Source organism: Kogia breviceps, chromosome 1, assembly GCF_026419965.1.
Source record: "Kogia breviceps isolate mKogBre1 chromosome 1, mKogBre1 haplotype 1, whole genome shotgun sequence".
Taxonomy (NCBI): Eukaryota; Metazoa; Chordata; class Mammalia; order Artiodactyla; family Physeteridae; genus Kogia; species Kogia breviceps.
Genome location: NC_081310.1, coordinates 174,700,493 through 174,726,966, shown reverse-complemented (window position 1 = coordinate 174,726,966; position 26,474 = coordinate 174,700,493). Strand labels below are relative to the sequence as shown.

At 52.1% G+C, this 26,474-nt stretch overlaps 2 protein-coding genes across 8 annotated transcripts in view; both read right to left on the bottom strand.

The window, feature by feature from the left end:
• Positions 1-12,489: 12,489 nt before the first annotated feature.
• SMIM12 (small integral membrane protein 12) lies at positions 12,490-16,396 on the bottom strand. 3 transcript variants are annotated; one of them, XM_059062837.2, is made up of 3 exons: positions 16,257-16,384; positions 13,529-13,623; positions 12,490-13,443 (listed from the first exon to the last, which is right to left on the bottom strand). In XM_059062837.2, the coding sequence occupies exon 3, from the start codon at positions 13,436-13,438 to the stop codon at positions 13,160-13,162; it is 279 nt and encodes a 92-aa protein (XP_058918820.1). In that variant the 5' UTR covers positions 13,439-13,443; positions 13,529-13,623; positions 16,257-16,384; the 3' UTR covers positions 12,490-13,159. The 3 variants fall into 3 exon arrangements, with proteins under 3 accessions (XP_058918820.1, XP_058918812.1, XP_066868129.1); XM_059062829.2 differs by lacking the exon at positions 13,529-13,623 and having other exon boundaries at positions 16,257-16,396; XM_067012028.1 differs by lacking the exons at positions 13,529-13,623; positions 16,257-16,384 and adding an exon at positions 15,562-15,583.
• Positions 16,397-20,930: 4,534 nt separating this feature from the next.
• Positions 20,931-26,474, bottom strand: part of DLGAP3 (DLG associated protein 3) — a 60,907-nt gene continuing 55,363 nt past the window's right edge. For all 5 annotated transcript variants that reach the window (XM_059056736.2, XM_067011991.1, XM_067011972.1 and 2 more), the window contains 4 exons: positions 23,952-24,436; positions 22,929-23,020; positions 22,550-22,693; positions 20,931-21,793 (listed from right to left, as the gene is read on the bottom strand). In XM_059056736.2, the coding sequence (XP_058912719.1) occupies positions 21,575-21,793; positions 22,550-22,693; positions 22,929-23,020; positions 23,952-24,436 (940 nt within the window). In that variant the 3' untranslated portion in view covers positions 20,931-21,574. The remainder of the gene's footprint in view (positions 21,794-22,549; positions 22,694-22,928; positions 23,021-23,951; positions 24,437-26,474) is intronic.

Sequence of the window (26,474 nt, the reverse complement as noted above, 5' to 3'; positions counted from 1 at the left end):
ATTCGTGTTTTACAGGAGCAGGACTGAAGCTCAGTGAAGCAACTTGCCCGAAGTCACACAGTTGATGGCGGCAGAGTAGGACTTCAAAATCCAGGTCTGCCTGATTCCAAGGCCATTTTATATCACACTGGCTCCTGGCAGAGATCTAGAAAACTCACCACTGCTAACAAAGTGCCTGAACTCCTTTCCAGCTCTATCTGGCAACACACCTAAAGCCAGATTCCTGCTACAACCATCCCTTCTCCCAGAAGTTCAGGCTCCCAGGAGCAGGAGCAGACCCCAGCCCCCAGCCCCATTGTGCAGAGTCGATGACAATGAGAGGCAGGCGTCCCCTTCTCACCGACCACTTTTCTCCCCACCCCATGGGGAGCTGCCAGTTCAGCACAATAGTGCATTCTGTGTCCAAGAGCCTCTGCTGGCGGTCCCCACGCTTTTGTAGCCCCTCCAGACAATGGCAGGGCCCAAAAGGCCTGATAACCAGTGACAAATGTATGTGAATGACCAGCTCACAGGAAGTGGCCTTCAATAGTCCGATAGCTTCCTGTATCCTGACATTGTGAAGGCCCACTTCCTGTGCTGTCTCCGAAAATACAGCAAGACAGAGCTGGGGGCAGGGGCAGAGTCAGGGCTTCCCTGTCCACCCCCAGGCCAGGTACTATTCAACCCTCTCCCCCAACGATGCCAAGAGTCTCACCTGACTCCTGACCAAACCCCACCCCAGCCCAGGCACAACAGAGGACCTATTTTTAAAGGGTCTGCAGCTTTCTCAGTCCCCCACTGCCCACCCCTGCCCAGTTGCAGGATCCCAAGCCTTCTGCTGGGAAAGGCTTTCCCAGGGCTACTTGCATACCTTGGGTGTACACTATAAACCCATTTCCCCCGTGTCCGTGTCCGCAGGTCACTCAACTCTGAATGATAACCTTCAATAGGCTTACAAATGCTTATTAAGTCACCGCTTCAACCTTATCTTCACAGAGTGGACAATCACAATTCCTTCAGCTTCCTCCTTCTCAAAAAAGGCAAAGCACAGCAAGAGCCAGGGAGGCCTCTGCCCTCGCCGGGCTCCAGATGGACTCAGGAAAAGGCTTTCCCAGGTTTCGCCTTCCCAAGCACCTTTCCTCCCAGAAGGAGCTGGTCAAAGAGATCAAGACCGCCTCCCAACTAGCAGGAAGGTGGGGTAAGAGCAGGGCTAATGTCCTGAGTGTCTTCTGTGGAGTCAAGCACTATGCTTACAGCTTTCCCCTCGATTACCTGGTGATGGAGGTAGTAAATCCTCATATTAAAGATAAGCACTGAAATAAGCCAGACAAAGACAAATACTACATGTTATCCCTTATATATGGAATCTAAAAAATAAACCTAATGAGTATAACAAAACAGACTCAGATATAGAAACTCACATAACTAGTGGTTACCAGTGGGGAGAGGGAAGCGGGGAGGGGTGAGATAGAGGTAGGGGATTAAGAGGTACAAACTACATGTATACAATAAATAAGCTACAAAGATACGTTGTACAACACAAGGAAGATAGCCAATATTTTATAATAACTATAAATGGAATGTAAACTTTAAAAAGTGTGAATCACTCTGTTGTACACCTGAAACATATAATATTGTACATCAACTATACCTCAATAAATTTTTTTTTTTTAAATAAAGACAGCACACAGAGAAGTTAAGTCACTGGCCCAGGGTCACCCAGCTAATGAGAGGCAGAGCCATACTACCCCCAGCCTTGTTTGGCACTGGGAGAGGCACTTAGGTTTAGGTAGAGGGGACAGGGGAGGATACCATTCGCCCCCTCCTCTCATACCCTCTCTAGGACACCCACCCACATTCCAGACATGGAAAGTCCTCCCCTGCCTTCCCGGGCAAGCAACCCTGGAGAAGGGCAGGGGGTTGCACCCACCCCATCAGTGGCCTGCTGCTGTGAGTATTGTTCTCCACTTTCAATGCAGGGCACTGAATCAGGCTCAGGCCATTGTGGTCGCTGGGTGGGAGGGGGGCTGGTGTGGGAGGCAGCGAGAGGTCAAAAAGTGACAACCTATTCATTGCCCTTAGCCATTGGAGACCTGAGAGCTGCAGCTCAGCCAGTAGGAGCCCCCAGGTTCCGTGTGTCCAGGAATCGGGGAGAACAAAGAGGTCTCTGGAGATGGAAGGAAGGAAGGCAGGAAGCCCTCACCAACTTTCCCACCCTCCACCCTCCACAGTCGCAGGGGAAGAAAGTAAAAGGGAGGGGCAGCCAGCTTCCCTGGGGGTAGAAAAGAACCCAAATCCAGCAGCCCAGGGATTAATGCCACAGCCTTCTCCACCAGTGACTTAGGGGGTGACTTAACCTCTGAGCCTGTGTCCTCACCTGTAACTAGGCTTTGCAGGGATTAAATGAGGTTATCATGAAACACTCAGCCCCACGTTCACTGGAGCTCAGTGAGCAAGCAGGTTTTCCTTCTCAAGTTTTCTGGGCTTTCTCTGCCTCGGGTTCCCGTGACTAACAAGGTCCACAGCAGAAAGAGGGTGGCTGCCCTCTTCCAGCCCTTTTCCAAGAAGCAGGAAACCTGCAATCGTGAGACTCGTGGAGTGGTCTGGGCAGGAGGCGGCGGCAGCCTGGCCTAAAGCACCGTCATCCCTGCCTCCAATGCTGGCTCCTGGACCCTGGGGGACCCGTGGCCACATGAGACCCCGGGCTGCTGACCCCAGAGGGAGGCACCGAGGGCCGGGGAAGGGCAAGGCACCATCAGAGGTCCCTGAAGTGACCTCTAGCCCACCTAGTGGGGCTGCATAAAAGCGCCAGGGCGGTGGGCTCCTGGATTTGTTATCTGTGGCCAATTCTGAATCCCAGCAAACTTCTGAGCCACTTTCCCACCCTGCTCAGCTTTTATCAAAAAACACATAGCCCAAGGGAAAAAGTCTTTACCAGAAAATCAGCCTGAACCAAACCAATCAGACAGGTAAATCGTCTAGAAAAAAACATAACAGAAGTGATGCTTGGATTCTCAGTGCTGTTTCTACTCCTCCCTACGCAGAAGGGTCCAGAGTTGCAGAGCTCAGCTAAAACCCAGGCAGCTGGAGTTGTCCCCTTCAAAGTCAGTGTGGCCTCACTGGGAGAGCCTGGGGCCACGGCCGGACTCTAACAGTTGCCTAGAGGCGGAAGGGCGTCCAGTCTCTGATAAGAAGGAGAAGACAGGACCAGTGCCTGCGCCCTGCCACTGACTGTTCCTTCACCCCAGAGACCACAGGAATAACCAGCTCAGAGAACCTTCCGGCCGAGGGTTCCCACCCCAAGGCTTCTGGGGAGAGGCGCCGGCACCAGCCTCACTCCAGGACCAGGCCAGCAACCAGGGACCAGTGAGCTCCTGCCTCAGGAGGCTGGGCACCTGTATCCAAGGCTCTGGCCACTGCCGCCCTCTCCTTGGAGATTCCCCCAGAGGCAGCCCCTTCCATGATGCCACCCTGTCTATCTTCCTTTTATGGGCTGAACTGTGTCCCCCCCCCCCACCAAAATTCATACATTGAAGACCTGACTCCTCGCCCCAGCACCTCAGAATGTGACTGTATCCAGAGACCAGGCCTTAAACAAAGTGATTAAGCGAAAATGAGGCCATTAGTGGGCCCTAATCCGATCTGATCAGTGTCTTTATAAAAGGAGGAGATTTGGACACAGACACCAGGGGCTCAGGTGCCCAGAGGGACAAGCCTGTGAAGAGGCAGCAAGAGCATGGTCTCTGCAAGACAAGGGGAGAGGCCTCAGAGGAAACCAACCCTGCTGGCACGTTGATCTTGGACTTCTGGCCTCCAGAACTGTGGGAGAACAACAGAACAAACTTCTGTTGTTTACGCCGCCTGGTCTGTGGTATTTCGTTGCAGCAGACCTAGCAAACTAAGACACCCCCCCCCTCCCGCCTCGTCCGGGGATCATGAGGAGGGGTCTGGGAGGACTCCCCCCATTTACTCCCAGCTGAGCCTCACAATGGATCGGCACTCCAAGAGCCACAACAACCCAGGCAGGGGCCCTCCCACTCAGCCCCACCCCTCCGCTGCCCAGCTTCTACATCTTCTTCCAGAAACCCCCATCTGCCTGCAGGCCATTCAGTGAGCCAACCAAGGCAGGGCTATGTGGGCATCAGGGACCCCCCTGGAGCTGGGGATGCTGTAAAATACCAAGGGGGTACAAAGGGACTGGGAGTGGGGGAGGCAAATGGGAGGAGAGCAGCATCAAATGGCAGAGCCAAGGAGCCTCAGAGTTGAGGACCAGGACCCCTCACCATCCCCCAGTCCTCTGCCACGGCATTGCCCTAGGCCTCGGTTCCCCTCTACAGTCAAGCACCCCTTCTTAGAGACCACAGACCTGAGTCCTGAAGTGTGGGTAAATGCATGGGATGGAAAAATACCACTGATCAAAATAACCAACTTTTCCTAAGTGCTAACTATACGTGAGTCTCTGTGCCAAATGCCTTGCGTGTTTTCTTTCCATCTTTGCAATAACCCTGAGGTAAGCAATATTATTAGTTCCACCTGACACGTGAGATTAAACTCTGAGAAGTTAAGTAGCTTGGCAAAGGCCACAGAGCTGTAAGTGGCAGTGCTGGGCTTTGAACCCAAGCAGTCTAACTCCAGAGCCCAGTTTGCTGGAGGCAGAAGGGGAAGGCTGGGATCTGAGCCCATCGGGTGACGCAAGGGCCAGCCAAGGACAGGGCTTTAGGGACAACAGCAGACGGAGCAATCCACCTTGTCATCAACTGACCAAATTATAAACACAAAGGCCTCCATCTGTGGGAAAGACTGTGACCTCCTACCCTCCCGCACGTGGGGAAAACAGCTTGGAGAGCATCAAAGGGGCACAGCTGCCCCAAAGGTTTATCTTTGGTCTGTGTGCTGGGAAAATGAAACTGGGAAGGGGCAGGAGAAGCAGGCTGCAGTCTCGGGCAGAGATAAGTCACGCCAGCCACACCAGCAGAGGGGCTGTGGCAGTGCCAGCTCTGTGCCCACTAGCCCTCACACACTCAAGGCTATTTCCATTGGTAGAGTCAACTGGTTGGCAGGCCAGCTGACCTCAGTTTGGTGTGATGACAAGAAGTAGACTGGGAAGGGGAGGGGCCGAGGGATGGCCGCAAGCCCAGCTCTGCCAAGAATTCCCTGTGTTATCTTGGGTGAGCCATTTCCCGCCCCGGGCCTCGATCCCGTTAACATAAACGGGAACCAGGACTCCTCTCCTTTCTGTTTGAGCTCCTTGGGGAGAAGGGACAAACGAAGAGGGCTTCATATAAACACAAGATGTTCTAGGCCAGCTTCTTGATGGAGGATACCTAGGGAATTCCCTGCTGGTCCAGTGGTTAGGACTAACGCTTTCACCCTGGGGCCCAGGTTCAATCTGTGGTCGGAGAACTAAGATCCCGCGTGCTGCGCAGCATGGCCAAAAAATAAATAAAATAAAATGGTTAATTAGAAAAAAAAAAAAAAAAATGAAGACACCAAAGCCTGCCCCATCTGTTTTCAAGGCTTCCGCCTCACCTTCCAGCCCACACCCTCCCAGGCCATAGCCAGAGGGAAGGCACGAAGGGGGAAAAGGAGACAGAGAAGACACTCCAGAAGCAGCGCTTCCCTCGTGCTCCCGGGCATTCCCATGCCTTCCCAGGATTTCCGTGTTCCGCAGGGTCAACCCAGAGGTCTGCTGAGGCTGAGGGAGAGCCCTACCTGGTAAAGGCATTACGTGGTTCCTTGGGCTCTGACCCAGAGCCCTGCCAGGCTCCTTGGAGGGTTCCCATCCACCCTGCTGAGCTGCTACACAGCTTTGATCACTACTACACGAAGAGTTTCCTGAATGCTTTCCTGAGGACATTGTTCCCCACTACAGAGTCATCAGGGTCAAATTCATCATGGGCTATGCTGGTCCAGGTCCTACCCAGTGGGGAAAGCCCGCCCTCTGTCCAAGCCCCACTTCCCCTGGGAAAATTAAGCCAGTTTAGCTTAATTGGTTTAGCTCATTACCAGCTTTGGGGAAGGCAAGGCTGTAGCAAAATACGGCTGCCATTAGCTCAAGGCTGCCACGCAGCTCAAAGCACACACCTGGGAGCCCTGCTCCATCTTCCGAAGAGGCTTGTCTCCATACCCAGCCCCAGTTTCTGTCCCAGAATCACACTCAGGGGCCTCTTAATTCATTCAACGTTTATTGGAAATGACTCTGTGCAAGGCTTGGTCCCTGCCCTCAAGGAACTCACAGTCTAGGGAAACAGACACACGACCATCACAGCGCCTTGTGTAAACGCGGCAGCAGGAGAGTGGATACAGGATGAGCGAGGCAGCAGGAACGGTGGTCTCTGCTTAGCTACCTAGGCTGTCTTGTGGTGTAACGGAGCTCACCAGGCAGCCAAGGAGGCCCGATGCACAGTGCGCCCGGAGGCGTCAGGACCTGAACGAGCGTAACACGTTCAGGAAATGGTACCAATACAAAGAGAGTTCTGTGCTGGGGATAACGGGAGGGAGGCTAGGGCAAGAGGATGAGAGAATCTGTGGGGCACACAAGGGGCTTTGGTGAGAGAAGCCATGGAGGTCTTTACGGAGTAACCTCATTAAAAATGTGTTTTAGAGAGAAAATGCTGCCAGAAACGGGAAGAATTTTCAGGAAGAGACCAAAAGTTTAGGCAAGAGATTATAAGGGCAGGGAAGTGAGATGGAGAACAGATGATGAATTCCTGAGATGTGAGATGGAGTGAGATGGAGAACAGAGGATGAAGAAGTGGGTCACCGCAGGTTGGGGAAAGGGGGAGTCAGAACCAAGTTGAGCAACAGGGAGAGGGGAGGCGGAATCCATGCCAAACACCAGGCCGGGTGTTTTACAAACACTCTCCATCTTCACAAGAATCGTCCCCATTGTACAGATGATGCTTAGAGAAGTTAAGTGACTTTTCTGGTCATGCAACTAGATTACAGAGTTAAGCTTCAAACCCAGGTCAACACCTTCAACTGCCATACAAATCTAGACAGAGATGTATAGGGAGCTGTTTCAGAGAATGATCTAGAGCTTGGGGGGAAACTCACGACTACAGATAAGACATCTGGGAGTCCTCAAGGTAGGTCAGCAGGTGGTTGAAGCCACAGGTGAGGCTAAAACAGTGCAGCAAGAAAAGAGCCAAGGATGAAACTGGAAGAACACTCACAGTTAGGAGAACAGGAGGAGCCAGTGGCAGAGGAGACAGCTGGAAAAGGAAAAAGAGGTGGTGGTGACATCAAGACAGAATTCAGTGAAGAGTGCCGGACACTAGAAAAAATTAGTATGACTGGGAATGGATACCACATGTGCAATCACAAAGGCTTTTAGCCAAACTGGCTTCACCACTTTAGTGGTGGAAGTGGAGAGCAAGCAGCAAGGGCTAAGAGGAGTGCAGGGATGGGGCTGAGGGCTTGACAAGCTTGGTTTAAAAAAGAAATCAGGGACTTCCCTGGTGGTCCAGTGGTTAAGACTCCATGCTCCCAAAGCAGGAGGCACGGGTTTGATCCCTGGTCAGGGAACTAGATCCCACATGCCACACAGCACAGCCAAAGAAGACAAATAAATAAGAAATCACCCTGAAGGCTGCATCTGAACCCATACATGCGGAGTGTCAGGCCACAAGGTTATGCAAAATTCTCTAGCTGCACGGGGCAGTTCAGGCCCAGAAGCAAACAGAAATGGACAGTGGCACTGGGATTGGAAGTGAAGGAACAGGGGCAGTGGAGAGGGGCATAAGAGTACAAGGGACTTTGGACTCTTCTAGAGAGAAGAGCTGCCATTTCTGGGACACCAGTAATGATGTTTAAAAATCTCAAAAATATTTGGAGGACCCATTTGGAATTTTTAAACAAAAAAACAAAGCCAAGGTTCATCGCTGCATTGTGTAAAGGGGATTTGATAAACAGATAACTAATGTTAACAAATTTAATTTAAAAAGAATAAACTGTTTTTAAGTACATCAAGGCACCACTGGAACAGGATGCAAAATGATACACACTAATTACTAATTACTCCTCTTTACTCTTCAAGATGATTCCCCAAAGACTTCTACTTAGCAAATACTTACAAGAGACTATTCAGAAAAAGAATAAAGGAGCATTTATGTCTATTCCATTATTCAGACTGGCTTCCATCCTGATTCGATAAAAGGGAGATTTTACTGGGATAGAACAGGACTTGCACGTTTTCGAAGCTCTAAGCTGGCTTCTCACTCTTTTGACACTACAGCAGGAAGGATATCAGTACCCCTATTCTTCCAAGGCCAGAAGAGGTGAAGGGGCATGTCCCAGGCCACCCCAGTCTCTTGCCTCCAAGTCCAAGGCTCTCACCTCCACCTATCCTGACGCATGCTACTCTCAGGCGTTCCCCCACACCTCGCTCCGCCCGTCTTGTCTCTGACCTTGAGACAGCACCGATGCGGCTACTACTTAGTGACACAGGTTGAAGCCTGCACCCCCGTGGCCAGCCTGGTTCTTGGACAAGGCAGCCTTTCCTGTAAAATACTCCTAAGAAGCCCTCAACCACCAGGCCTGAGAGGGTCCCTTTGAGGGTGGGTCCCTGTGATCACCCTCCCAACCAAGGCTGCTCTCCCTTCCGGATCCCTAGCTCACTAGGATCACAAGGCCACATGGAACTGTTTTTCCTGCAATAAAACTCCAGCAGTGGGCTTCCCTGGTGGCGCAGTGACTGAGAATCTGCCTGCTAAGGCAGGGGACACGGGTTCAAGCCCTGGTCTGGGAGGATCCCACATGCCGCGGAGCAACTAGGCCTGTGAGCCACAACTACTAAGCCTGCGCGTCTGGAGCCTGTGCTCCGCAACAAGAGAGGCCGCGATAGTGACTGGCCCCCACCTGCGACAACTAGAGAAAGCCCTCGCACAGAAACGAAGACCCAGCACAGCAAAAATAAATTAATTAATTAATAAACTCCTACCCCCCAACATCTTAAAAAAAAAAAAACAAACTCCAGCAGCCAACATTTATTGAGCACCTAACTTGTTGCCATGGACTCTGCTAAGAACTTTACACGTTACCTTAACTTTGCAACAACCCAGCAAAAATAGGTACTCTTATCCCTGTTTTACAGATGAGGATAACCGATACCTGAGGCTCAGAAAGGCTACATGACTTGCCCAAGGTCATTCAGCTAGTGGTTGAGGCAGTACTCATAAGTTTGTCAGACTCGAGAATCCACTTTATTTTCATCAATGTACCACACCACCCTGGCTCACCACTCTACAAGTGCCTAGAGACCGACACCAGAGTGGAAAAGGAAAAGTGAGGCAAGGCACAAGCCTTTTCACTTTCACTGCCTGGCTCCCAAGTGACTCTGGGGACGCTAATCCCATGGTATTTCACTCAGCCGACAGCCTCACCAGCCCGGGGCCCTGGGAAGCTGACAGGAGTCAAAGGGCCCCCTGGCAGGCTTGTCCTGGCAGCTGCCCAGCTGACTTGAGCTAACACAGCAACAGGCACAGGAAAGGCTCGAGAGAGAGTGGAAAAGCACCAGACCCTGGGCCACTGAGGGCAGAAAAGTGACTCCTGCCGTGCTCAGACTGGATAACGCAGCTCTAAAGCCACCACTATCACCAGGCTGGGAAGAGACCCGGGCGGGGGCCGGGAGGGGTGGGTGAAAGCCCCAAGCACATCTATTTACTAATGTGTTTCAGTGAATCGTGACTGCTGGGCCAACCCAAAAGAGGGTCACGCACCTCCAAGGTGAGTCAGCAAGAGTGGAAGAAAACCAGTCCATGCCCTGGTTGGTCCCAGCAAGCCTGGCCCACCTTTGCCCCATCCACAGAAACCCTGCTGCCTGATGACACCTGAGCAGAGGCAAGAAAGCACGCACGATCTCAGAGCCCCGCGGTAGCAGCGGAGCTCAGCCAGCCCTGGGAAGGAGCGAGCCAGCTGAGAATACTAACAGACTTGCTGGAGGCAAAAATTCAGCAAGGGCAAGCCCGAGGAAATAAAATTATTTAAAAGGAGCACAAAGTGAGACTAGAAAAAGGGAGCAACTTGGACTTCCAAAGATAGTGCTTCTTCCGTCAGGCACTGGGAGGACGTACATCAGTGGTGGCAGGGTTATTCTAAAATATCTGAAAATCCAAAAATGTCTTAGTCTGTGGGAAAACTTATTTTGGGTTATTTCTGTAGGTTTTCTGTCCTGTGTTTTGCTTAGGCCGATATTAAACTACATATGTGCAGGATGCCCAAAAGTGTTTTGAGGGAACCAATCCTGGGATCTAATGTTTGCCACAGTTGTTAGACTGCTTAAAAACAAAGCACATCTCTAAGATTTCATTAGAAGGCAAGGGGCAGCTTAACAGGTGGCATATTGGCAGCCACTGGGTCAAATTAACCCTATGGGTATGCTAACATGCTTAGAATTTTTTAAAAAATAAATTTTCAACATTTAAAAATCAGAAGTTTCCATACCACACCTCCCCGCCCCCCCAAAAAAATCCACAAAAATCTGCACTTCTGGCATCTTTTAGAGAGGAAAAAAAACCAACAATCTGGTGTCTCTGGGCAAGCAGTACAAATTGGAAGAAGCTGCACAGCCACTGCCCCCTTTAGGCAGGCCTGTGCTTTTCTAGCACCTGACCTGGCCGCTCATTTAAGCCACCTGACTGACCCCTGTAGGCAAGAGTTTGCTACTGGTGGTTTAGCCCAGTGAAGGGATCCCAGGCTTGGTCGTCCTCAGGACTGCCACAGGGGGGCAGCACTGGTCTGCCCATGAGGCCTGCGACAGCCTGAGCCTGTAACCAAGCTGAGCTTATGAGCACATCCTTTCAGAACCAGAAACCTCATCCTCACTTCAGCAGCAGACCCTGCTTCCCCACGCTCCCCACCGGATTTATGCCCTGAGAAGCAACGGCAGCTCATCTCAACATTCCCACCAGGCCTCGGCCACTGAGGGGAAGCCACCAACTCAACTTGCCCCCTCCTTCTCGGGCTACCACTTTCCACATCCCCCCACTGCTCCCACTCCACAGCCAGCATCTCTATCTGTTCAGGAATTCTACCTTCACCCACCTGTTAACACCACTGGGCCTCAGATCCTGAAGGAAGAGGCAGGGCAAACACCCTCCCCCTTTTAAGGCAGGTTCATTTTTCATCAAATGCTCATTACTTGCCTTTGCTCACTCAGGTTAAAGGTCAGCTGACTTCATGAGGCAACAGGTCTGCTCTCTGCTCTCACCCCTTCCAACCTCACTGACAGCATCTTTAGTGGCAGCATTTAGTATACGCTGCTACTGCCCTTCAGGAAGGACATTTAGTATCACGCACTGAGGCCCTTCAAACCGTTCGTCCCATGTCGTCCAAAATGCTACTTACTCTTAGAGGAAAACACAGGCAGAACACTCTATGACATAAATCACAGCAAGGGGCTTCCCTGGTGGCGCAGTGGTTGAGAGGCCACCTGCCAATGCAGGGGACACAGGTTCGTGCCCCAGTCCAGGAAGATCCCACATGCCGCAGAGCGGCTGGGCCCGTGAGCCATGGCCGCTGAGCCTGCGCGTCCGGAGCCTGTGCTCCGCAATGGGAGAGGCCACAGCAGTGACAGGCCCGTGTACCGCAAAAGACAAACAAACAAACAAAAAAATCACAGCAGGATCCTTTTTGACCCACCTCCTAGAGAAATGGAAATAAAAACAAAAACAAATGGGACCTAATGAAACTCAAAAGCTTTTGCACAGCAAAGGAAACCATAAACAAGACGAAAAGGCAACCCTCAGACTGGGAGAAAATAGTTGCAAATGAAGCAACTGACAAAGGATTAATCTCCAAAATGCCATTTACTGTTCCTACCATTTAGTCCAAAAATGCAGGAAAATCCTTATATAAGATACTCTTTGCTGTATTTCTCCTAGTGAACGACCAGAAACAACCCAAATGTCCAGCAATAGGGAAACTGTTAAAAAACTATGCTATATTCCCACTTGATGGGCAATTATACAGGTAATGAAAACAATTAGGATTATGAAGACCACGTGGTAAGATAGGAAAGTGATTACGATATGAAACACTATGTAAAAAAAGAATATAAAATTAAATGTACAGTAGTAAGTATCTAAAAAAACTAGTCCAAGAATTAGTGAAAGATACCAAAATGTTAACATTTTATCTGCACTAGAGCCCCCAGAGTGTGGGTAACCTTTTTTAAACCCCTACCAAATTTAATGTACATATACTACTTTTATAGGGAAAAGTATGTGTGCATGTGTGTGTGAAGTTGGAAAATTTGACAGCAATTGTTAAGCTCCCTGGTCTACTCTTAATGTAGACTTTGAAAGTATATAAGCCTCATATCATCATGATAAAAAGGCCCTTGGGAACCTGAGCCTCCAGGACTCACCGCCTCCAGGATCCAATGCAGCCACGCTAGTCGGGGCCCCAAAGTCCTTTGTTAAAGGCCAATTTTATCCTACCCGGAGATGCCTGCTTTGCATAGCTCCTAGGAGACCCCAGCACCACCTGGAAGACAGGATTAGATCAAAATGGTTCTCAGATGCCACTTTAATCAAGTTTTGCACTACACAGTGACGGGGTGGGGGTGAAAGACGGTGACTGTTTTCAAGCAAATTCACCTGCCCCAAGGTGAACAGCGTGGGCTCCCAAGAACAGAAAACTGCCTTCCTTCCCAGGGGAATCCCCTTCCTGAGCTGACAGGACAGGATTTCAAGAAGAATGAACACAAAGGACACAGCAAGCTAGTTAAGGGAGCCAGGGAGATTTCTGAACTCTGCCCAGTGCAAACTAGAACCAGGCATGTAGGTATCCCTCCTAAACGCATCACCCCAATCCCAGCCACTCCCACCTGAGGCCAAACTGCCTCCCCACAGGGACTGATAGCCAATGTTCATTTCATCACTCTCCTCCCAGTGGTGCACCTAGCAGCGCAGAAGCCTTTGCAGCTGTGGCCACCATCCAGCAGAGGCAGCCTTCAGGCCAAAACCCTCACGGGCCTCCCTCTTCACTGGCCCCTCCTCAGCTACTAGTGTGTCTGCCTGGCCATAGCGGAGCAGCCAGTACGTGTGTGGCTGTGTGGGGCGGGAGGGGCCAGAAGAAGCAATAAAGCAAATCAGGTGTGGGTTCTGGTTGCTGCGTCGACATGGTGGCAGGACCAGTTGTGGCCCACAGAAGGACCCATAGGGCCCTGTGTCCTCCATTAATTCTTCTCCGGGCGGTTTCTGTTCAGGACAGCTTTAGGGGCAAATTCCAGCTTGTCCTTAAGGCTCACGACCTGGGTGTGGTCCTTGCCTAGCAGCTCGTCCAGCTTGCGGTCCTCCCGGCGCTCCGAGATGCTCTTCTCCTCCTCCACAGGCTGGGGATCCTTCCCCCGGATGAACCATTCCAGGTGGTAGCCCACAGCCCCAACCACGAAGGCCATGGGAAAGGTGACATAGGGAGCATAGGTACGCACCACGGTCCAAAGCACAGGCCACATGACATCTGCAGAAGAGCACGAGGCCGCATTAGGGAGAAGCAGCACCCCTTCCCACCAAACACAGACAACCTACCAGGGCTCTCCACTCACCAGGCAGCCTGGCACAATTTACTGAGCATCCACCCCATTGAGAGCAATGCAAAAGGGCCCCCTGCTTTATGCAACAGTTGGGTCTCTGAAACAATCTAGGAAATTTCAGAAGAGTCAATTGTTAGGGAAGGGGGAAAGAATCTCTTTTACGTACTACACTCTTTGACAATTATGCAACCACGTATGGCAGCGTTCCCCACAAGAGGACCTCTGAGCCTTACCTAATAAAGCTTCAATCCTACTGTTGACCCCAGGCCCTCCCTGCACAACTTGCCAACATTCTAAGAGCGGGTAAGAGCCTTTCTCTGCTCTACACAGTTCCTCCATCAGCAGAGCCAGCCATCCTTTCCCCACAACGCTCACCCCTGTGAGTCTCGCCTCCAGGTTGATGAGAAGTAGTTCCTCTGCCCCGCATAAAGAATAAGCAACATATTTGGGCAGCCAAAACCCCAAACCATTACCCAACCACTCTGGATTTTAGATAAAGATAATGGTTTTTTCCTATTCTGAACTTGACTTTTCTAACAAGACAAACCTCTTCCTTACAAATCTGCTTGCCAAGCCCCTTTCAAAATACACTCTCTTCAACCAAAGCCATATCCTCATATTTGCATAATAAGCCCCTAAAAATATCACCAGCCCCATTATACATACTGTGGACACACTAGAACTTGAAAATTCTATGTTAAAAAACTACTGTACAAGCCATGGCAGAAAAACAAAGAAGTGGAATGACCCCAGAGCTTCCAGAAATTAAGGCAACACCAGGATAATGTAAAAACACACAAATTGGGTCACTCTCATAGTCATTTAGTCTCAAATGATTAATATCATTATTAACAATTATCATAATAGTGATAGCTCCATTTATTGAGCACTTATTACATGCCAGACCCTGGGCTAAGCTCTTTATATATACTATCTCCTTTGATCTGCATGTCCACTCTCTTGATGTAGCTGGCATGACCAGAGGGTTAAGTAATGTGCCCAGAAGTCTCAACTGAAAGATCATTCCTTCTGTGCCCCTGCAGGTATTTCTCCAATCTAGCTATCTCTGGTCTGAACCTCACCAAGATAAGATGAGTCTCTCCCTCTCCCTTTGGTTCCAATTCTCTCTGGAGGAACCCCAGCATTTTGTGGACCCAAGACTATAATGGACCATCACCAAGGAAAAAACTGCAGCAGCTCCAAGATTGCCCTCTGAGTCCCTGTCTTAACACCAGGCACTATGCTGGACAATTAACACACTAGTCATCATCTGATCTTAACAACACCTCTATGAGGTAGGAATTATTAGCCCAGATTTTTGTTGAAGGCCACAGAGGCTCAGGGACATAAGCTTAACTTGCCCAAGATCACCAGAAGTGATAGAGACATTGACTTGAACCCAGGCCTCTCCAACTTCAACACCTATGCTCCTTCTACTGGAAATAGGTGTATGGGTTCTGTCCAAATCCTGGACTTGAGGAGAACTTACTGCAATTTTTCCCATCAGCTTGGCATTTCACTACCTAGAAGAGCTTCCTTTTTCGCAAACTAAGATTACACTCAGAGATTTGTGAAATTACAAGATTTAGGAGTTGTTAAAAGAGGCACCCTTGAAGAATCACAAACCTAATACTTCATTTTCTTTCCTACCTGTAAGCAAATTCTCTATAAGTAAACACTTCTCCTAAACAGCAACTCTCCACTCAGATTTCCAATCTGTCTCCAAATATATGAAGCATGAGTCCACAACTAATATCTCTCACATGCAGCCCGAGGTCTCCTCTGTTGTCGGGTTCACATTCTAATCATTCCCAAATAACTTAATCCTTTCATTTATTCAACATTTATAACCACTTTCTCTGTGTCACACATTGGACTGGCCTACCCCATCTGTCTGCATTTCTCAAAGCACTTTACCCTCCAAGAGGGCAAGGCCCATGTTTGTGCGTCTCCACTGTGCCCTATTCATCCCCCACCCCTCCCACCACGCCCGGCATTAAGTGCTCAAAATGTCTGGTGAATGAATGAGAGCTCAAGCAACTCACTTGTGTAAAACCACCGTAGTCATCTAACCACCCGCCCTCGGAAGGCGGTAGGAACGCAGCAGGTGCCTTTGCTGATTACAAGAAGCTAGATACTCTAACAAGTCATCTCCAGGGTGTCAAAACGAAAGAGGCAAAAGTGGCAAATATTTCCACCCCCGCACTGAAGGAGCCTGAGCGTCTAGTGAAGGTCAAACGTTAAAGGTTGCCGGGAAACCTGCCCTTGTGCTGGGGGCCTCGGAGGCCCAAGGAGACGCGAAACCGCAGTCCGAGATTTGAGAACTGCTAACTAGAGAAGAGGAGATCTGACTGGGTGGAAGAATTAATTCTGACCGTTACTGAGCCCGGTCTGGGGATGAGAGCGCAAGGAGGTCAGGGTCCAAGGGTCTGCGCTTCTCCTTCCTCTGGGTTCCCGGTCCCCTGCCCCTATCCCACCACGCTCACGGCCCCGTCTGGTCTGTCCTCACCCACGTGCCTAAGGCCGAGAAGCCCGGGCTGCAGAACGCCTGCAGGGCGCTCAGACTCCCACGCCGAGCCCGGGGAAGAGAGGGAGCTATCTAGCCTGGCCAGGGCCGCAGTGGACTATCGCCATCTCCCTTCCCCTAACTCAGAGGTCAAAGCCACCAGCCGTCGCCACAGCTACGGGCGGCCCAGCAGCCGCTCGGGAGTACGAACTGCCTGCCGGGACGAGTGCTCACCCGCGCCGCAGCTCACAAGCCGCCGTCCGGCCCCAGCCCTCCGCCAGCGATCCGCCCGCCCTCGGAGAGCACCGCAGCCGCCACTCCCAGCGGCCCGCGAGACCTCGCCCCGGACCCCGCCCACCGGCGCCGGCTCCCTCGGAGCGCAGGGATTGGCTGAACTCCAGAGCCAAAGGCCTGAGGAAGCTACGACTCCGCAACGGGCCGCGCTGCCTAAGAGAGCTCCAGCGCCCCCTTCCGGACAGGAGGTTTCCCAGTGACATCACCACGGGCTTTCGCGTGGAGAAAGTGGAAGGTCACGCATTCATGTATTCAACTGATGTTTATTAGGCTTCTTCTAAGACCTTGGTCTGGGCACAGAAAAATAAAAAAACATGATCCTTGACCTCAAGAAGGTCTCAGCAGAGTAAAATCTAGAACTCTTTAAGAACTCTTCCGGTCTGGGCTAGCTTTCTAGCAGCGTGACCTTGGGAACATTGACAATCGGCCTGAGCCTCCTTTCCTTCTTATGCATAGAGGTAATAACACTTATTTCACAGGGTGTTGTGAGAGTTGATGAGACAATGTATGCAAAGTGCTGTGCTGGCACATAACAAGCAGGGAAATAAATGGTACTATTGTTAGTATACAAATAATTGAAATATAGTAAAACCTGTCTTACTTGACCCCTTAGGTGCAAGTATTCACTGCCTCCTCTGTGTCCCCACTGCGCCCTGTATAGATGTCTACTTTATCACATATAGAAAAAAAAAAAACACCAAAGCTTAAGCTCCATAACACCCCCACCTAGCCCTGTCTTTCCACCTTCATTCCACTAGTCTCAGGCAGGCTTACTTATTTACCTTTAGTAACACATACTAAACCCCTCCTATTCCCCCATGCAGACCAAACTGTTTCACACCTCTGTGCCTTTATTTACGCTTTTTCATCTACCTGGAGTGCCCTTCCCACCTTTCTTTACCGAAGTAGCTCTGTCTTGTTTTTCAAGCTCAAGGGACACCTTGGTAGGAAGCCTCCTAGATTGCATTATCAGGGTAGATACCCTCCCTTTATGATCTCAAAGATTTCAATGCTAAGCTCTGACAATGGAGGTGGAGAAAAAGGAACAGATAAAGAATAAAGAAATGTGTACGAAACCATTATTACCAGAACGTGTTCACTAAGAGAGGACAAGGGAACAGAATTGCCTAGAATAACTAGCATTCAGTCAGCCAATTAACATGTGCTAAGCATTGGGGATGCAAAAATGACTGGGGCCATGCTTTCCCCCAAGAGTTGTCTGAATAATGGGGAAGCAGAGGGGTCTACAAAATGTTGAGAGAGTGTGAGAAATGTGATGACAGGAGCATGCACAAGTAGCACAGAGAAGGAGCCCCAGGAAGAATCAGGGAAGGCTCCCCAGAGGAACCTGCCCTTGAGCTGAGTCTCAAGTAGCGGCTAGCAGTTCTGTCAGGCAGAACTGAGTAGGGCTGCAGGGCACAGATTTAGGAATCAGAGAGTTGTGGGTTCAAATTCTGCCCCTGCTGCCTGCTAATATCAGAAAAGCTGTTTACACTCATTGTTTTAAAAAAGACAGTAATAGTACCCACCCCCCCTTCGGTTGTTCTGTACTAAATCACCAATGTGTATAAAATGCTTAGCATTTACAGTATATGGCACCTTCTAAGTGCTTGGTAATTGATCACCAGTATGTTTAATATTCCTCAAATTTACTCCTCCTTCTGTAATGTCCTATGTCCATTTATGGCATTACTTACTCACCAAGCCAAAAACCTGAGTGACATCTTCAAGGCCTCTTCATCTCTGCTTTATTCCCCAGATCCAGTTTATAGCACCTATGCCTCCTGAATGTCTCTCAAATTCATCATCTCTTACCTGGACCACCTTGGCAACTCCTTCAATGGTCTGTCTGCCTTCCATTGCCTCCTCCAGTCCATTTCTATCCTGTTGGCCAAAGAGTCTTTCAAACACTTAAATAAAAGCATGGACTCTCCAGCTTAAACCCATGGCTCCCTTCCAGCCACATCTCCTTTATTTTCCTTCTACCCGTCCTAGCCTGTCACCTCTCTCCAGTCTCTGCTCTTCCCATTATCCCCCCCACACATAGCATTCCATGCCTTTGCCTAAGCTGGTCCTTTTGCCTGAAATGAATGTCTTCCCTCCTCATCCCCGACTACGAAACTCTAATTCATCCTGCAAGACCCAGTTCGAAAGGCTCCTCTTGCAGAAAGTTTTCCTAGACTCACCAGCTGCTAGAGGCTCCCTCCTCTGGTCTCTTCAGCCCCTCTGGGAGAGCAGGACTCCCTTTATACCATAACTTTGTGTTTATGTGCCTTGCTATGGCCAGATGGGAGCAACTCAGGCACAGGGACTGGATCTAATCCTTGACATGTCCATGGAGCCCAGCACAACTAACTACCTGGGCCACAATATCCTAAGGAGACTCCCCACACGCCCCCTACATCAGCCCCACACGGGGAGATTTTAGACATCACGTCTGTAGCAGGATGCCCACACAGTCTCGGATGCTACCCGTCTCTCCATGTCCATTCCCATATACCTCATGGTCCCGGCAAGCCTGGCCCAGTTTCTGGGAAAACACAGAGACCCATAAAAAGCTATATAATGTAGACGTTAAACCTGGACTCAGCTACTTCCTGGCTTCGTGATTCGAGCTAAGTTGTTGAACCTCTCCAAGCCTCGGTTTTCTCATCTGTAAAATGGGGGTGATAACAATACCTGCTTCATGGGATTGATCTGAGTATTGTCTAGTTCAAACCTCTCCCAGATCCCCATTTTCGAGGTGAGAAAACTGAACCTCAGGATGATAAATTCACTCAGCCAATGCCCCACTTGGCAAATATGGGGGAAATAGACATATGAACATTTCTACTTGAAACTTTGAGTCATCCAATTTCAGTATTCCCAAACCTGGCTGCCATCAAAATGGTGCAGTGGTTAAGAATCTGCCGGCCAATGCAGGTGACACGGGTTCGAGCCCTGGCCCGGGAAGATCCCACATGCCGTGGAGCAACTAAGCCCATGTGCCACAACTACTAAGCCTGAGCTCTAGAGCCCTCAAGCCACAACTACTGAGCCCGTGTGCCTACAGCCCGTGCTCTGCAACAAGAGAAGCCACCGCAATGAGAAGCCCACACACAGCAACGAAGACCCAACGCAGCCAAAATAAATAAGCCAAAAAAACTCATCTGAGAGCAAAGACTCTATTCACTAAGTCTTGCACAGGGCCCAGAAATCTGTTTGGGATCAGCTCCAAGCTGATTCACTTTTGGGAATTCGGGTCGCACGGGAGCCCTCTTCACCTCCCAGTGGTCTCAAATGAGTGTGTGCGGGTATATGACCTCTTGCTTTTCAGGTGGTCTTCCAGACCAGCCTGTAAAATATCTGTTCATGTCACTCTCTTGTTCAAAACCCTTCAGTGGCTCCCCGTGGCCCTCAGGACCCAGGCCCACCTTCCTCAAATTAACCCAAAAGCCCGGCATGGTCAAGCCTCTGCCCTCCCAATACCTCTTTCTCCTCCAAGTCTCTGCACAGCTGTTCTCTGATCTTGAACATTCCTTCCAGCCCTCGCCCTCCTTCAGTGGCTAATACCTAATCATCTTTCCAGCACTCACCCTTACAATGTAACTGCTTACTTGTCGTTTTTTCCTATATGGCCGTTAGCACCATAAGAGCAGAAACTAACTTGTTCAGAGCTATCTTCAGGTGCTGGGCAGGGCCAACAGTGGTTCTTGATAAATATTTGCTAAATAAATCAATGAGAAGAACTGGCTAGTCCAGTGTGGCCCAGAAGAGCAGCCAACCCCTTTGGAGGGTTCTTCGTCCTGCCTTAGAATGCCACATCAACGCAAAGACTGGAGAGAGGGCTTTGAGGGTAGGAGCTGCCATTCAACTCTTTCTGGGCTCAAAAGGCTGTAGAGCTAAACGCTCAGGATTTACATTAGACAGACCTGGGTCCACCACTCTTAGGCCTGCCTGTGACTTTGGCCAGGGCACCTGACCTCTCCTGGGCTTCAGCTTTCTCATCTGTTGTAAGGATGAGCTACGTTCATGTAAAGCACTCGCATCTCGCCTGACCCTCAGCAAGCATCTAATAAATATTAGCCATCACTACTAGGTTTGGGATGCCACTGAGCTTCCCAGGAAAGTTCTGTTCTCTCTTTTGTTCCCCATCAATGTACCCATGCACAGAAGGCATCAGAAAACATGACAGCACAGAATTGAACAGTTTTCTGGAGCGGAAAGAACACTGGCCCCTTAGGGAAAAGGAAACCAATATTTGCCCATATCGAAGAACAGCAGCCCTCCTGTTCATGGAGCACATGCTGTGTGCCAGGCATTGGGCTCTGGGCTTTCCTCTCTGGGGGAACCCTGGGGAACTCGAAGGCAGAAAGGGAACCGGACTAAACTAGGAGGAACTGGAAGACAGGCCTCTTCACCCCACCCGGGACCCTTCAACCCACCCGGGCCCCTCCAGGAGGGCTCAGGTCCTCTGTCGCCACCCGGGGGCCGAATCCTCTTTCCCACTGCTGGCCCAGACAACCCCGCTCTCCCCAAACCAAAAGCCTGGGCTCCGGTCTCTCCTCCCTCCACCCCGTCCCCCGCTCGCTCGGGCACAGGTGGCTTCTTCTGGAGAGAGCAGCTGGCTCTGAGTGCAGTTCTGCCGTTTTATTTTTCCTGGGATACTCAGGGGGATGTGGGAACAGCCACAGGTGTGGTGAGGGGAAGCCCCCATCTCCCCTCCCCAGCAGCTGGGAAAGGGGAGAGGCCCAGGCGCCCTGGTCCTGGGTTGGTCCAGCCACTGTGGTCCCTGGGCCCGGTGGGCTGAGGGCTGAGGGTAGAGCCCCCGGGAGGGTGGGGCGGGCTCCTAGGCAGGGTTCGGGATTCTTCATAAAAAGCCACGAAGCTTGATTCCCCACGAAGCCCAGCCCCGCGGGGTGGGGGGGACGCAGAGCCCAGATGGGGGACCCGGACCGGCCTGGCCCGTGGGGTAAGTAATGGCAGAGATGGTGCCCGTGGGGAGGAGGTGGGGACGAAGCGTCGGACCTGGAAGGTGGGGGGGTCCCGGTGGGAGCGCAGGGCGGAGAGGCACGGCCCCCAGCCCAGCCCGGGCGCCTTCGCGTGGGGTCGGGAAGGTAAAAAACCCACGAGACCGTGACGGGCAGGAGGGGCCGGGGCGTGCGGTGCCGGCGGGGCGGGCGCACGGGGCGGCCCGCGTTCACAGTGACCTCGACGCTGGGTGTACAGTACGGGTAGAAAACCGCGGGTCCGTGCCCGGGCTGGGCGGGCCGGGCCGGTCACAGCCTGGTCTGGGCCTCGGGGATGTAGATCTCGATGCTGTCGGCGCTCTCGGTGGCCGAGCTGTGGCGGAAGGAGGCGGCGCGCTTGGCCGCCAGGAGCCGCTTGCGCGCTTCCTGCCGCTGCCGGTCCACCGAGTCCAGGGAGCGCTCCTTCACCGGCACGCCCCGGCCCCGCAAGGGCTTCTTTGGTATCGGCGGAGGGACCTTCTTCTCCTCCTGCCGGCAGAGGGGGCGGCACTTAGTTTGGGGGCGGGTGCCCACACGACTTCCCAACCGGCGCCCCCGCGGCCCGGAACACTTAACAGCGCGCGCCTCTGACTCGTGAGAGAGGTTCTTGAGAGCGTGTGACGGCCCCCGAAGCCCCAGGGGTGCTTGTTCTGCCAAGGTCAAACCCACATTTTTCATTTTTAAAAGAGGTGGACTCGAGCGCCCCCTGGTGGAGCCGTTTTCCACAACTCGCATCAGAGCGTTCGCTCCTTCCCGGGGGGGGGGGGGGGGGGGGGGGGGGGGGGAGTGGAACCCTTCCCTCCTGGTCCAGAGGAGTGCAGTTCCCCCGACCCAGGCAAGGCAATGAAGGCTCACGTTCCAGGCTGCTGGGACCCATCACTGACAAGGTCTAGTGAGATGAGGGCTGAGCGGACCTTGAAGGTCCCCTCTGTGCCGAGATCCAAGCTGAGGGCAGTCTGCCCTTCTGGACGCTCTAGTTTGGCTCCCTCAAACGACAGCTGGGCCGAGGTGGCTACAGCCACCAAAGGGTTCTTGCAGCTCAGGCAGTGATGAGCAGTGGGGCCAAGAAGAGGGCAGTGACCGAGAGCAGGGTCGGAGAGGGTCACCAACACCTGTCCAGGGCTACCTTTGCTGCCCAAGGTCTCTTCTGCTGCCTTCCTCCCCCGCCCCCACCTCCGCCCACACTCTCTGGGGAAGGGCATTTTCCAGGGTCTGGACTCTTGGTTTGAAGGGACCTCCCCCCACCTTAGGCTCCAGGAGTTTCCAGCTGTTGGCCTTGAGTTGCTGTAGCTCCAGGAACTTGAGGGTGACATCCTCGATAGAGAGCTGCAAGAGGTCCCAGAAACCCGCCAGGTCCTGGAAGGTGGGCGCGGGGAACGCAGTGGGGTCCTGCAGCGGGGGGAGACGGGGAGGCCGGCAGGCGGCAGCTCTGAGCCCCAGCTGGGACCAGAGGAAGCCCAGCCCACCCTCGCTGTCAGGGAGATCAACCTGAGAGAGCAGGGAGGGGACTGGGAGGCAGGGAAACAAGACAAGACAAACGCCTGGTCTCACTTCCAGGCATACACACACGCCAGTCCCCTACCAGGTGCACACACCTGATAGGCTCTGTGCCATGGGCACTCACCATGCTTTGCTGACACAGCCGGAAGAACTGCTGCACCTTCTGGGACAGGAGAAGTTGTGTGCTGCCCACGGCACTGCGGATCTTCTCCAGGACTGGAGAGCAAAAGGAGATGCGGGGAGAGGAAAGATGCCTCTCCTTACCCAGCCTCCAGGAAGTCTGCCCTGAATGACTGACCCCTCTGTTAACTGGCACCATCTACCCATCTGTCTCCTCCGGCCCCCTCCCCATCCCATCCTCAAGGTCTTAACAAGCAGCTCCTATCCCACTTCACCAAGAAGACTGTCTCCCCGGACACTGATGTTTCTACTTTCATACGATCTACACTTCTTGAGTGCTTATCCTCCTGTGTCTGCTCCCCTCCCATGTCAGAGAACAGATGGAAACCAGTGCCAGCCTAGCCCAATAGCCTTAGCCAGGCACTAGCTCAGTGACCACTCACTGGCAGAACTTTGTCACTCATCAGTATATGACTCCTTGGCTCATTGAGAATTACCAAATAATGTCATGTGCATGACTCTTGTCTTCTAGTCACTATCCCATCAACTTGGGGATTCTGCGGTGAACCCTGTGTCTCCTCTCAGACTGGACTTGCAGGGCCCTGTCTTCCTGGCTGAATCTCCTTGTCCTAGACCTCAGACGTGAGCTGACACTGTGCACTGCCTCCCCCTCTGCCTGAAGTCCTGGTCTCACACCTGGATCAGACCTGGATTCCCACAACAGCCCAGATGGGAAGAGGGTCCCCTCAATCCCCATGGACTTGGGCTGGCAGCCATCTCCTAGAAGGCCCAGCCCTCTCACCCGGTCACTTTCCCAGTCCTAGCTCTGACCTCTGAAGCTGCTCCCTGTTTCCTTCCAAGAGCTCCCAACATGCCCTACTGCCAATGGGAGCCACCAAGGTCTGGGGGCCATAAGACCAAACTGTGAGAAAGGCACAGTCACGCCCAGCCAAAGGCCCCTCCTATCACATCGCGGTAGTGGCCGCCGCCGCCATGACGCCTCCGTGCCCGGCGCCCCCTCACTCACTCTCCTCGGGCAGTTCATAGTCCTCCGCCTCGCGTTCCATCTGCTGGCACCAGTGCTCCAGCTTCTCCACCTCCGCCCTCAGCATCTTGATGAACCACTCGCCATCCCGTGGGCTGGGGGACGTGCGGCCTGAGTCGGGGAGGCTACGTGAGCCGCGCTCCATCCAGGAGTCACGGCGCCCGGACCCGGGGCCGGGGGTAGGGGCAGGGGCGGCGCCGGGCGACCCATCGGTGGCCGGCGGCTCATACGGCAGTGGGTAGCCCTCGCGGTAGGCCCACTGGCCCTGCGTGTGGACCGTGCGGAAGACTGAGTAGGTGGGAGCCCGGGGCCCGGGCTGGGGCTCAGAGGCGTGCCTCTGGAAGGAGCGTCCGAACTGCAGGGCCTTGTCTTCTGTGGCCACGGTGGCCAGGCCGGCCAGGCCCTCCAGCTCCAGGTCAGCCTGCACTCCGGCTGTCACACTGTTGGAGCGCTTGAACCTCGCCCGCCTGGTGAGAGAGCTGGCGGTTATCTCTGCCCCTGCCCAGTCTCATCCCAGCCCTCACCCGCACCCCAGGCCAAAAGGAAACCTACAAAGCGATGGACATTAATTCACGACCTTTAAATGTATCAGTCCTTGCCACGGGTCGGTACATAACCTACCTACCTGTTGCACCGGTTCTGGACAGGGGTGATATTCAACATATTTAACCACCTGTACTCCATGGGCAGAACAGATGCTGGCAGACACCAATCAGACGGACAAAACCAAAGTGCTAGGGCATCACCCCGCAGAAGCAGGATTGTGGGCCAAAAGGGCCTGGGGAGGGTCCAGGGTGGTGGCTCTTTACCAAGGAACACAGCATTATTTCAGCATTTTAACAAACAACGTGTCTTCGCTAGTGCATACCAGCTGTATGGGTATATTCTCAGTCCTATGGAGAGATGAATAAACTATAGCACAGAGAGGCCCACAGTCACCCAGCTGCAAAACAGCGGAGCCAAGATCTGGACCCAGGGCTGCCACTCTCCACAGCCCAAGAACTTGCCACCACAGCAGCTGCTAGAACATCAGGAAGAACTGCTTTAGAGCAGCTGGGGGAGAAGGGGTGGGCTGCAGCTGGGAGAACTTCTCCTCTAGGGACTCCATGGCTCAGCACGGAGCCTGGCCAGACACAGTCAGCCGGTGCCAGTGGAGCTGAATTAAGTTGTTGGCAGGAATGACACAGGGCCTGGAAATTTCTTGTCTTTGAGTTAATAATATGCAAATCTTATGTAAAACAGAACATCAGTTGACCTTGTTCTCCCCCTCCCCACTGAGTTCAATCAGAGTGAGGGCGCTTTTCTATGAAGAAGTAAGTGCTCCCTGAGGCGCATGAGGTTGGGGTCAGATAATACTTAAAGAAGAGAGAGTCCAATATACACACTACCAAATGTAAATTAGATAGCTAGTGGGAAGCTGCCGCATAGCACAGGGAGATCACCTCTGTGCTTTGTGACGACCTAGAGGGGTGGGATAGGGAGGGTGGGAGGGAGGGTGACGCAAGAGGGAAGAGATATGGGAACATATGTATATGTACAACTGATTCACTTTGTTGTAAAGCAGAAACTAACACACTATTGTAAAACAGTTACACTCCAATAAAGATGTTAAAAAAAAAAAAGAAGACAGAGTCCGGAGATGTGAGGGTGGAGGGAGAGGTGAACAGATGTCTGAGGTCTGGAAATTCAAGGACCATTGAAAGAAAAGCCCATGTGTCCTAAGCTACCTCCACCCTCATATGGTCAGAAGAGAGAGGGATTTGGGGGGCCAGATTTAGGGGCTCCTCCTGCTTCCCAGGAGACTCCCCCACCCCCCACAACTTTAGCCTTCCTCATGCTGCCTGGGCCTTCTCTCCCTGCCTGCCTTGCCTGCCTGCTTCCCTCCAGCTGGCAGGCTGCCTGCTGGGAGCCTGTTGCCATAGAAACCAGGCCCAGAAGGATGCTGCAGGACCCAGGAAAGAGAGATGCACTCATGATCAGTCCCCAGCCAGCCCTATGTCCCAACCCCCACCCAGAGAAAGAGAAAGCAGGAACATATCCGCATTGCCCCCCACATGGTCTTCACCTTGGCACCTGCCCTGTCCTGCCCTGGTCGGGGCTTGCATCTCTCTTTCCTTGACTATTGGATCAACCTCCTTTCGGACACTGCTGCCTCCACTCAGAATAGCACAGAAGAAGGGCAGTGGACTGCGAGGCAGGCCAGAGTTCTAACGCTGGCCTTGTTGCTACGTGCCTTTGGGAGTTCACTCACCCTCCACCTGGGCCATCTAGTACGTATATATGTGTGTGTGTATATAAAATACATTATATGATATATATGAATATATATTATATATAAACACACACACATATATGCTACAAAACGACAGGAATGAACCAGTACCAATGCCAAGGTACCTCCTCTCTCTAAAATTATACTTTGCAGGTGGGGGATGAGTGAAATAGGTGAGGGAGATTAAGAGGGACAAACTTCCAGCTACAAAATAAATAAGTCACAGGGATGAA

Coding starts and splice junctions, on each gene's coding strand:
- SMIM12 (XM_059062829.2), bottom strand. CDS start 13,438: ATGTGGCCTGTGCTTTGGACCGTGGTGCGTACCTATGCTCCCTATGTC.